The sequence below is a fragment of the Conger conger genome, chromosome 11, assembly GCF_963514075.1.
Source record: "Conger conger chromosome 11, fConCon1.1, whole genome shotgun sequence".
Classification (NCBI taxonomy): Eukaryota; Metazoa; Chordata; class Actinopteri; order Anguilliformes; family Congridae; genus Conger; species Conger conger.
Genome location: NC_083770.1, coordinates 32,084,201 through 32,097,383, shown reverse-complemented (window position 1 = coordinate 32,097,383; position 13,183 = coordinate 32,084,201). Strand labels below are relative to the sequence as shown.

The 13,183-nt window shown below is 40.0% G+C and overlaps 1 protein-coding gene across 1 annotated transcript in view; it reads right to left on the bottom strand.

Annotated features, from left to right (window-relative positions):
• LOC133139950 (stromelysin-3-like) overlaps nt 1–3,147 on the bottom strand; it is a 32,358-nt gene extending 29,211 nt beyond the window's left edge. The window contains exon 1 of the mRNA XM_061259440.1: nt 2,935–3,147. Coding sequence (XP_061115424.1) covers nt 2,935–3,042 — 108 coding nt within the window. The 5' untranslated portion in view covers nt 3,043–3,147. The remainder of the gene's footprint in view (nt 1–2,934) is intronic.
• Between the last annotated feature and the right edge of the window lie 10,036 nt (nt 3,148–13,183).

Sequence of the window (13,183 nt, the reverse complement as noted above, 5' to 3'; positions counted from 1 at the left end):
CAGCATTATTATCACTTTCTTAACTTGCATTTAAATCTGTACGAAATATTATCCAATCCTCCTGAAACAATAGCATATGACAAAAGTATTATTCAACTGCTTGATTGCAATACTGCTTTATGAAAAAAGAGCAAATCTCTCGAGCATCAAAAAGTTACACAATAAGACCTAATTCATGGCACCTGACTGCAACAGACCCTCACTGCGCTTTCTCATTGTCTTTTGCTTTTGTTTCCTGCATTTGCTTTGCATACAACATGGTGAAAAACGAGAGTTGAAACAACATTGAGATGGTGCTCCAGGCACACCAAAATTACAAAAGGAAGGGAAAAGATTCATTAGAAATGGCTACAGTATAACATGAAAAACTACAGGACATAAGAAAAGACAACATGTTTTCACCACAGGTTGGTTTTCATCGGGGCTTGAAGAAAGAAGTGCAGGTGTAGTATCACCGACATAGAAAATGTCACCAAAAGTGTTTTAATGTTATAGCTATTACAAAAAAGCGTTTCAATTCATATTTTCCCTTCCTTTTATACTTTTGGAGTGCCTGGAATGCCATCTCAGTTTTGTTTCACAATTATTTTGCTCATGTTCCAAGAGCACCTACAGTATCTTTCCTCTACCAAGTTTTTTACAAGAACACCCATTTTTCTCCTTTTTCCGTTGCAAAACAAGAGTTATTTGACGGTGTGTCACACCTGTACTCAGTTAAGTGATGTGGCCCGTGGTCTGTGACAAACTGACCAATATGATGTGACAAGCCAACAAATAGCCTTGGTCATTCGTAACTAGTCAAAAAATAAAGAATACAGGCATTGAAATACATCTATATATTTCTGATCGCCCAGTTCTTCCAGACTATAAAACAGCCAAGGTCAGATGAACTACTTAGGTAGCAGGCAATTTGAGCACATGGATGTTTATGGAAAAAAAACTATCTGCCATTTCATTTCTGGTCTCTGGTCTAATTTTTTTGGCAAGCATTTCTTAGCAGGAAGTATGAAAAAGAAAAAGAAGATGAGGAGGTATGCAATTTCTTTTCTTGTGGGGGTAGAGGTGGGGGTCTCCTGATACGCACCAGTTATCGTTTTCCCTCCATTTTCCCTGCATCAGCGAATAGACGCTTTGTGTATCTCTTCTCCAGATGCCACAGAGAGACAGACTTGTCCCTGCCTGCATAATCTCTCCCGCTCTCTCTTTTGTCAACACTGGGGAACAAATTGACTACAGTGCAGATTAGACTCTCCGAGTCAAAATCACGAAGACAAAACACACGGCTTCATTTTTCCAAAATGGTGAACCTGCTGGTGTGGATCCCATCAGTACCAGTAACAGAATGGGCCATGACGACATCTGCATACGCCTAATCCTGTGTGTAACACCCAGGTATGTAGAAATGCCCCCTGCAGGGCTGGGCCCCTGTGCTTGTCTGTTGTTAAAAAGGGAACTTATTTTTTTGCGATGCCATGAAAAGCAGGGTGCTTGGCATTATGGGCACCATCTGTTGAAATTACAGTCTTGAGATATCAACTTTATAATTCTGAAATGCCAGATTTTGGGTTTAATCTATGTACAGTTCAACAGATCTTTTAAAAAGTTGTCTCAATTTAGGTGTTAAACCAACAGTACAGCTCATTACACTAAATAATAATCACTTTAGACCACTGAAGCCAAATATATTGATCAAATTAAGGCAACTATGTTAAAGGGATTGTAGTTCAAGAAAAGTTCTCCCCCATTCATAATGACAGATAGTTGTGTAGTGTGTGTGTGATATTGGGAAGGGAAAAACTGATTACAAGGAGTGTTATTAAAGCTTCTTGCCCACTGGCAATAACTCTAAGAGACCCAATGACCTCCACTGTGCCCAGCCAGGTGTGTTACCTGAGAGAATGCTTCCTTTCAACACACCATGTCAGACATGAAATAAACCAACAAAGATTGACAGTGATCTTCATTTTTTGTGCTCTCAGCGATTGCCTTTCCATCACTTTAGAGGTCATTTCAGTACTCCATTGACGTGAACAGAGCTTCGGTGTTAAATCAGCTCTAACAGAGTTTGAGTCCATTATGGATCACATGCAATCTGAGTGAGTTAAAATGGGGCTACTATTTCAGAGTTGATTTTGCACTGAAAAGTTTGCTAAATGATAAAATGTATGTTTCATTGCTTCATATGCGTTTCTCCATTTCCATTGGATGAACCCTCGTTCTTACCGCCTCGGTAACCGCTAAGTATTTCCCCCATAGCCTCGTTTTTGTTGGCTTCCTTTGTACTGTAGACTGTTTCGGGTGTCCCGTCAATACAGGGGGGTGTTGTGGTATGCGTCCCTCGTAAAGAAAACATCACATGCTTAGAACCATTTAGCCGCGACTCTCTTCAAATTTGGATGGCTTAGATGCTCGTGCTGCAGTTACTTCGTAGCCTAATACTATGAATGAAAAAAAAAACCCGTAGTACAGCAGACATGCGGAAAACCCCTGTTGTTCTGGGTGATCACTCTGGGCTCCACTGATAAGACGTTTTCATAATCGAATTGCACCTCTGACAATCTTACGCATCTTTAGTGCGTTCACAAGTTTAATGTGAAGCCTATTTACGACCAGAAAGTAGCATAGCCTATACTCCGTGTCCAGTTATTTGGTGATTCATTCATGCTTAAAAATAGTCCCCAATGCAAGTGCTAAATTGGTCGATATTACAATCAACCCTTTTAACATAGCCTACTATTTGTTTAAAGAGTGAAACCAGTCTAGGCACGTCAGGATAAAAAAATGAAAGTCTATGGACCGCATATGACCACAGTGAATCATTCAAGTGTTTTGACGCGTAAAGGAAGCAGAATGCACAAGAAGCAGATAGCTTACAAATATGCTACTTAATAATGAGGCAACTGCAAAACTCGTGGAATACTGTGATTCACTCACCGCTTTGTACCTGTTGGTGTTCTTTCTTTCAGGCACTGGCACAGAATGTATGAAAAGGAAGAGATGCAGTGCTAAAGCACCGGAGAGAAGCTGTGGAGCTCGCATCATCCTTTGGTTGAGCCTGCTCGCAGAATAACGCTTGAGTAAGAGAGACCACCTTCAGGGCAACAAGTGGAGGGCGCGAACAGCCTGAAGTGGAGCCAGTGAGTGACGGGAGATGTCTTGCAGGGGGTTTTATACGCTCTGATTTCTTTGTTCTCTTTCTTCAAATTACAGTTTGGAGTGAGTTTTCCTCGCTCCATTTTTAACCCTTTTTTTGCACTAAAAGCGTTTTTTCAAAGTGCTTCTATTGCTGCGCCCCAGGGCCGACGTTTTTTTAAGCAAAAGTAGCTGCCAAGTTTTGCAAATGCTTGATTGAATCAGAATCTTGTTGAGAGAATAGATCAGTGAGAAAACACACTACATGCAATTTGTTGTAATATGATTAGTTATGTTGAGTGTATAGGAAAAAGGCATGTCGGTCCATTTAAAACCAATAAATCTCATTTACGCATTTGTATTTGAGTGAAGTATTTAACCAATACCGAGGAAGTATGCAGCTGGAACCAAACCAAATGTTTACCTCTGAAGTTGTTTGATCACATTTCACTGATCAAACTTTTGGCTATGGCCAAGACACACAACACATTTATACAGATCTTATGTTGCTCTTGGCAGTACATATGAATAAACTGTTCAAGATGACACAGACCCCTTTCACCTAAAAAAATACATAGTTGTATGTAGGATATCCCAGATTAGCCTTACAGAGATGGAATGAATGATTAGGGGCATTCCCATTGGTAAAAAAAATAGGGTTGCTTAGTCATTTGTAGACTTAGTGTCCCCTCTTGTCACAGAGAATAGATTTATGAACACTGGGGAAATGCTTATTTAGCCTGACCCCGCCCGCCTCCGCAGTCTGGCTGGTGAGCCAAGAGAGCAGCTTGGGTCAGCATCAGGACACGTTCGCTGTGACATGTGTGGTCAATCAGCCTCTGTAACAAAACCTGCACTCGCCGTTCCTACATTTTTTCATAGAATGTCCTGATTTTCAGTGTGAAGGAAGCGGAAAGGTTAACCAGTTCAAATTCACTTTAACTGTTTAGCAAGCTAGGCATCTTAGAGCCTGCGGTTGGGAAACTGGCAAGATTCCAAGATTTGCTATTGTTGTTCATGTTATTATTAATGGTAGCAGTAGTAGTGGCAGAACTTGGTATTATGAAAAAGGATGATGAGTAGAGCATGGTGAGGTTTCATTTACACCATAATTGTTCATCATAGACTCATATGAACCAATCAGGAGATGTTGCACTCCATAGCATAGATCTGCAACACTCATATACCAAGTACTCATTAGAAAATCTCTCCATTTTAACATCACGACATGGTAAAATGTCCAGTGTTGCTTCTACTCTGAATAGGGACCATACTGTATGTACTCTGTAATGGCTGATTTAACACATAACATTTTACTGTTTACCATTTATTTGCTTGAGAGAATATATTCTATTTATGTAATTTTACATTATTCCTCCATCTGAAGCAATCTGAATGAATGTGTTTGATCTAAAATACAAGAATCATGCTATCAGCAAGCAAACTGGGCGGAAGGATAATCAGATAATTCTGAGAGATCTGTCAGATTATGTATGTGAAGATATGAGATATTCTTTCAGTGCATTCTCCATACCAGTATCCAAAGACAGAACATTGGGACATGAATTAGGAAAATGGCAGGCCAATACCCAAATGTATCTTTATTATTTTTCTGAAATAAAACGTCCCTTAAAAATATTTGAAATGTCTACAATTATTTATATATTTCCCCCTAATTTTTCATTGACAGTTTGACAATTAGTAAAAAAATACCTGTGAGCAGCTGAAATATTTGTTTAAAATATTTGTTTTGAAATTTCAAGTTTGAAAAAATAGCAAAAAAATAAGATGACACCTATCCTTCAACCTTCATCCTTGGTGACCAAACCAGCTAAAATCAGTGACTGCTTGGGTCATAAAATAACTAAGTAAGTACAATAATAAGTACAATTTTTGCATAACATTTTGTAATTGCTGGCAACCTCTAGCTTTTCTAACAGGGAAACTCTGGCAGTGAACCACATTAAAGCCTGTTGTGCTCTAACAAAAAGGGGGGGGGGGGGGGGGGGGGGTCATTTGCGTGGGTGGCCATTTCACATTAGTAGGTGATCTGTAAGCCTTTGAGACACAGCTTTTAGAGATCCAGGTGCAAACAGAGAGAACAAACACAGAGAGAAGATTGATAATTCCCGCTTCCATTAGATTTTCTTCACCATGATCTGAGACCAGTATTCAAAGCACTTTGTCCCTGCGTCATGGCTGGCAATGCCTGGCCCTCAAATGCTTACCACTGACTCCCAGTGTCCTCAAGTACCCAGCTTAATGACCTCAAACACCCAGATGTGACTGTCATACCAATGTAGAGTGCTAGTGTAGGCCAGTGTAGAGAATCAACTTGTTTATTTTTCACCCACAGTGGGTGGGAAAAGCTAGGCTTTGCAAGACGATAGAGCTTATTATTCTGTTTTGGGGCCAATTTGGTGCACAGAATTTGCGCTTTGCCAAGAATCCATTATCAGTTCCACTCAGGAAGGACTTGTTTCCTCAGATTTTGGACAGATATTAAACCAGTCCTGGAGCAAACCTAGTCGCTGGCCCCCATGGCATCCCGTCTCTCTCTGTCTGTAATCCGCAGATTTCAGTCATCAGCAGCTGTGTGGATTCCGCACACCTGCAGTGGCGAAGCAGGGTGGGGGAATCCAGAGGGATGGTGGATTTTCCCAAATGAGTCAAACAGCTAAGAGAAAGCTGTAATTGTTCAAATACAGCTGTGCACAGGGAAGATGTCTGTTCAGCAGTGAGAGTAGGAGGGAGGGGGCCTTGCTCACCTTCGACCGCATCGCATCTCAGCTTTCTCAGAGAAACAGTCACCATCTCTTGAATCTCTGAGTGTCAAGAAACATGTAATCAAGCCTCTCATGCCTCCCACATCACCGGAAGGTATTCATTGTCATTGCTCTTCCCTGGCTAACCATGGTATCAGGTAAACTCAGCTCTGTGTAACTCATACCGGCACAGGGATGTTGGGATAATATCTATATTATGTGCACTGAGAGATTATGTCTGTTTTGAGCTTTCCATGTGAGCACAGGTGGGCAGGTGGTGAGTTCTTGAATTTTGAACATTACTAAAAAACCAACTTCATCACATTACAATGATGTGAAGTTAATTTCCATATTTTTTAATATATTTGTTTCTTTTGTTCCGCACTGAACTGAACTTTAGGACAAAAGATTTAAAAAAGCAGCTGCCATCTACTAGCAATGGAAGAGTTTGGATTCATGAATGCCCCACTCCCATCCTATGATGGGCAGTGGGTGTATATTCAAAGCCACACACTATTCAGAAATGCACAGATAATGTGTTGTATACAGACACCAATAATTTTGTTTGCTGAATAGATACAGATAAAGGTTGTTTTTACACATCCCTAATGGGCAGAAATACCATGGACTGTCAATCACAATTGTTAGGGGGAAGGTAGTGCACAAATGCCTTTGTATTGAATAGGACGTAATACCTTCTATACTAGAGAAGCCAGTTACGAGCTTAAGCAGGTGGTATAGCTGAGATAACTGAGCATTGAATAGAGTATTAATAGAATAGATGGGTCTTTTTTGCCAGGAAAACTGAAGTGGTGCCTGTGATTTTGAATTGCTACCGTGCATTAAGTGGCCATTGACTGTGTATGAACGTGCTGCCATGGAGGTGGAGAAATTTGAGAAGATTATTAGAAAGGCAATTAGGAAATGGCTGAGAGTGCCATAAAGGAATTTTGGAGCTGCCAGTGACTAGTCTTTTAGTGTGCAAGGTGAGTTTGGAAATTACACTAGGAGGCTCAAAGGATACAGTGGTAAAGACTGCTGTTTCAGTAGTAAAATGAAGTTTATTATTGGAGCTACCTATGACGTACGCCTGATTGTCCCGAACCATTTGGGAATTGGTGGGCGAAGATGATGGTTGTAAGTTGTGCAATGGAATTGCTACTTTGAGGCATATTTTGTCAGGCTATAAGGTTAGTTTAATGCAGGGTCAAACTCAATGAAACAATGGTGAAGGAAGGTGCTCACTTGACAACCCTGTGAAATACTCTCAATAGCACCCTGTCAGTTGGCGTATAGAATTGTTGATCATTGCCTGGTTATTTGGTTGGCATGATAGATCAGGAATGTCTGAGCTGGGCCTTTATGCACAGCCCCCTAATTATAAGTACAAGGAAATTAACATCATATCATGTGAAATTACTTGTTTGAATGTTTCTGAAAACTACTCAGCCAACCAAGTTCTTATTATTAATGACTTACCTCTCCACCTTAATTTTTGGGGTTCATGAAGTCAGTGTCCCACCATGGATAGGTCTGTGGTGCTGGATTTAATCAGCACATTACAATTCTGGGAAGGATCTTCACAGATCTCATGATTTAGCTGTCACATTTTTATTGTTGTTTCCCCTGATATCTAATGTTGAGCTTTGTGATTCATCGAAGCTTCTCAGCTGGTCCCAATTTCAAGCTTTCTGTGCCACGGTCATCACAGGGATTGTTTTGAAGGATCATTTGAGCATGTGACCACGACCAGGTGAATCAAAGTTTCCATGTCATAGCAAAATTGATGCAATGTGAGCTTGCTGTTTTTTGTTTCTCATCTACAGGGTTCTCTTGTCAGATGGCCAGGAAGTACTGGTGTTCTATGCAGCAACTCAAATGGAAAATTTAAACATAACTGACACCGTTCTATTAATAACAAGCACCTTGTAACATTGCCAAAAAACAAAGTATTGGCCACAGGTGCATCCTAGTATGGATTTTATTGAAAGTACAGAAGACACTCCTTTTGGTTCCTGGGTGGCACTTGCTGTTAAAGCACTTCTTCATAGTTGAGCGATGACAAATCTAATTTTGAGTTATAATACAGCCAAGAATCCTACGGTGAGATGCGTAATTGGCTGCAGCACAAACAACAGTGAACATTTTGGTCTCTGTTGGAACGTGTACCACAGATGTTGTTTTATATGGCAAACGTGCCTATGAGTAGACCAAATTCATACACCATGGATGACACACATGTGGGCTTCTTAATGTACCCTGAAATTCAAACAATACTTTCTAAGGATTGGTCGCCAGGGCAAAAAACATTTTTTTCACAATGATCAGCAATGTAATCAGTCGTTTCTGAACAAAAGGATTTTTCAGATGTTATCACATGAAAAATATATGTTCTTGATTGGAAAAAACTACAAAGATCACTGGAAACCTTTATTATACTGTATTATACTTCTGCTATTTCACATAAGGCATATGGTATACAGTATATGACTACCATACCATATGTGTGGCATGTGTTCAAAAAGACTGAATACCATGATAGAATAAATGAAATAAATAAATTGGAACATTTTCTATGAAAACGCTCCTAATATGAAGTGTAAATGGTCCAGAAATAACCAGTGACTCAGTCAATGATACAAGAGTGCAGATGTTTGCTCATACAACGTTGAAATTACAATGCCACACTGCCGCTCATGTATGCGCTTCTGCATAAAATATTTTCATTTTAGAAAATGGCGCCCATTTGTCATCTTTTTTCATTTATTTCTAAAATTCCACGTCTATTTTTGTGCCCTCTAGCAACTGTACCTAAACATGACTATTTAAAAATGTAGGCTATGCAATTATTTTTTGTTCAAGTGACTTTATTATTATGATTGAACTCTTAGACTGTCTGGGTGTCTGACTGTTTCAGTTCCAATGACTGCTTTTGACTGAATGACACCACAGGGTCATTATTTTACAGTGAGATCATCAACAGAGGCGGGGGAGGGGCTTGTGTCTGAGACAATCATAAAAGTTCAGAGACATTATACCTCTGGCTGTCTTTGTTTCAAACCGCCAGATCTAATCAGACATGAACCTTTATTCCTTTCCCCAGGAAGCCCTTGCCTCATGCCACCTCTGACATAATAATAGGAGGATAGAATGACATCAGCAGAGGAAGTAAATCAATATGTGTATATTCTTGGGAAGACACATGCCCTGGAATCTTCAAAGCAGACAACATTGTGTATGAAGTTTGTGATTTGCTGGAATAAATTAAGTGTAAGTCATTTCTAATCCAAATCAGCTTTTTCTAGAGTCCATTGGAAATAAATATGATTTGAATGCCAATACACCTTTTCTTCAATCATTTTTCATTTAAGCTGTAAGCGGAAAAAAACAACAAGCAGCAAAATGATTGAAGGACTATTTTATGTAGAATTTAAACAGGGGGACAGCACTAAAATAATTCTGCCAAATACTTGGTTATTTCCTATCAAACAGCAATAAACTTCTTCAAGTGTCTGTGATAAAAATAACAAAACTATAACATTCACAACCAACAGGGATCGACCTCTGGGGTTATTTTCCTGTCTAATGGATCATATAAAAGTGTGCAGGCATTCTCCCCATCCAACTTGGTCCTTTTTGGGTGTGGACATGGGGGGTGTAGTGGTAATGGTTTCTAATTCTTCAGAGGTACACCTTCAATTAAGTCTGGTAAAAAGAGCACACTCCTGTTCACAAACTTTTTTATGCCCTTTATTAAAGAGGACCCAAATGGAAACCAGACCTCAGGCCAAGCCCCCCTTCAGACGGCATGCAACCCAAACCCTGTCGGCTTCATTAAAGGGCCACGGCTGAGACATAAAAGCCTGCCCTGAAGCACGCCATTATCCCTCAACTCTTCCCTGGAGCGACCCCTGCATGCTCCTGGCCACAACAAAGGGCCTGGGGAGGAACCAGGGTTTGTGTGTGAACTCAGGGGGGTTGAGTGGTCAGGGGGGTTGCAGTTTCAGCTGCAGTGGTTTTGTGTCGTGATAAAGGGGCAGGTGGAGATATTGTTATGGCTATTGTATGATTATTGTTACTGTTTGATTATTATGCACAAGTGCAGAAAGTGCAGATCAATGCAGGTCAGCTTTCACTCATGACCTGGCCTGTGTGCACCTGTGGGCCACAGCACTTACAGCAGACGCTGATAACTTCTGCTACGCAAACACAAAATGACAGGGAACAAAAAGATGTGTGAAAGGTTTTCTGGTGTTCTCTTAAAGTTTCATGAGTTTAAAAACATGTAAGGTTATTTATAAATTGATGTTTGTGGTTAAGTGGCTGGTATTACAGTATATAGCAGTTTATGTACTGGAGTGGGTTACCACCCCTTGGCCCCCTCCTACCCCTGAATTCACATAGTTTGAAACGAGGCCTGGGGTCTATCCTGTCTTCCCACTTCCTCTTAGAAAGACTCACTGTCATTTTGATAAATTATCTGGGGCTCTGTCCTGCGTTTATGTGCTGGGTGACTGATTGGAGTGCACTTTGTGCATTTTCCAGACACACGCTGTGGCGCCAAAAGCAGGATGTTTAGCCATCCCCATCATGGTAAAAACAAAGCGGCCAGGCATCCTCAACAACAACATAAACCCTGGAGTGAAAGTCAGCCATCAACGGCTAATAGCCTGTGAAATTAATATTATACAAGGTGTCTCTTAATGCACCTTTTCAAAAAAGAGCTTTGAGAAATGTGTATTCTGCTTATCGGCTGTTTATTAATAGCAAGCTCCAGCAGATATAATGTGCTCTACAATAGTCCACTGTATCCATATATCCCCGCCTTTCTCTCCCTGCAGTCCTGCTTCACACACAGAAAAGGGCATCTTGTTCAGCTAGCGCTCTATGGAGACGCTAACCACAAACTGAAAATGCACACTTTTGGAAGGAAACATCCTGATAACCACAGGGGTTTAAGTCAAAATTCACCCGTCTTTTGTGAAACCACTTTGATTGTCCATCCATTTAATTGCTCCAAATCTCATAATTACAGACAGCACAGAAAGAAACAATTGTCAAAGATGGTTTCACAGGGAAATACATCTCACTAGTCTCTACTCAACCTGGCAGGCTTTGTAAGGAAAAGAGCAATTATCTACAAACACACTCAGTCTCTCTCTCTCTCTCACACACACACACACACACACACACATAAACAATATACATAACAAGCAGTCATGCATACAGAGCCAGTTGTCTGCCTTATTCTTTTTGACGCAAGACAAACATTTGTGATTAACTGACAAATCTGCTAAAAAGAAAGATTGGATGAAATACGGGATATCGGTTTTAAAAGATCTAATGAGTATTGCGTGACATGTTTAATACCATAAGCACTAAATAAAAATGCATGATGAATTATACTGACCCAATATGTTAGACTGACATAGGGTTATGTCACCGGTGACATCACTGATAAACCAACTGAGATTGCATAGGATTTCAATTATCTCTCTGCCGGTATTATATAATTGTCCATATATTATACAAAGAAGCATGCCTCATTATATTTTGTATATGGAAGTCTTGTTGTGTCTTGGTAAAGGTTTTGGACAGGACAACAGTTTTATCAACCTTGAAATGGGTTGAAAGTGCAAGGTTCGTCACACTTTACAAGGTACATGAATTGGCATTAAATAATATAGTTGTTTACATGAATTAATTAAGTACAAATACATAAACAAAACTGTACAAATTGACTTCTCAGTAGTGAGTTAACAACTACATTCAATGTAACCTCAGTGTAAAGTGTTACCAAATCATTTTAATTAAAAAATATCTGGGCGGCATGGATGGTGCAGTGGGTAGCACTGCCGCCTGACAGCAAGGAGGTCCTGGGTTTGAATCCCGGTCAGCTGGGGCCTCTCTGTGTGGAATTTGCATGTTCTCCTTGTGTTTGCGTGGGTTTCCTCCGGGTACTCTGCTTTCCTCCCACAGTCCAAAGACATGCATGTTAGGCTGATTGGAGAGTCTAAATTTCCTGTGTATATGAGTGTGTGAGTAAATGGTGTGTGTGCCCTGTGATGGACTGGCGACCTGTCCAGGGTGTATTCCTGCCTTTGGCCCAATGTATGCTGGGATAGGCTCCAGCCCTCCTATGACCCTGTTCAGGATAAGTGGGTTAGGATAATGAATGAAAAAATATCTGCAGGTGTAATAGCTGCCAATTTAGAAAATATATTTTAACTAACTTGACCAACCTTTGCAAATGAATATAAAACATAAATTAATTGTAAAATCATGGTTTCACATAAATCTGCGAACAAGTCATTTTTCAGTATAAATGTGCTCCAGGCGCCCTCAAGTGGTGGTAATAATTAGGAATTTCACTCTCCCTTTGGAGTAAGCAGGAATTTCACTCTCCCTTTGGAGTAAGCAGGAATTTCACTCTCCCTTTGGATTAAGCAGGAATTTCTCTTCAACCTTTTGCTACATTCAGTACATTCATTATCAAAAATATGAAATACAACATTTACTTATAATCACATTCATTTTTTTGGGAACAAAGCACACAGATATTTTTTATATGTTCCTGGTTCATTGGCTCTGAGCGACAAATCAAAGGTTTTAGTTCTATTGAAACGTTTCATATTAGTCTGATCTCATTGAGCGGGATGGTACCACCATTGCATGTAGATAAGTTATTGAATATTTAAAAGCCTTCTGAATAGCTGATGTTTGCTCTCTCCAAATAGTTTTTCAGGACACATAAGCATTAAAAGCCATAAAGACAAAGGGAAGAGACAAGGTTAATCACACACTTACAGTTACAGTAGCTGCCAGTTTTTCTTGGCCCACTGATGCGCCAATCTAATCAACAACATGAACAAATCACTGATGCTGAAACACAGCCAAAATATGAGACACTGCCCCCTAGGGCAGGATTCAGAGACCCATGACCTATATCCTGAACATGTCTATTTTCTTTCCTCTTAAAATGAGGCCTAAGATTTATGTATGTATTTCCATGACCAAAGCAAGTTAAACCAAAGACATACAAATACAGAACAAAGAAAAAAACTGCAGGAGTGGTAAAAAAAAAAAAAACATAAAAGGGCTTGTACGAAGATGACTCCCTAAGAAGAAATGTAAATTAAATAATGAAAAATAAAACAAGTTCCTCCAGCCCCCATAGTTTTTCTTCCCTGTGGTTTTTGTTATTTTGTTTTGGCACTAAAGACTGTTTGTTCACCTCACTCCTGACTCTGCCTGGTTCTCCTACACTTCCACTTTACCTCCCTATA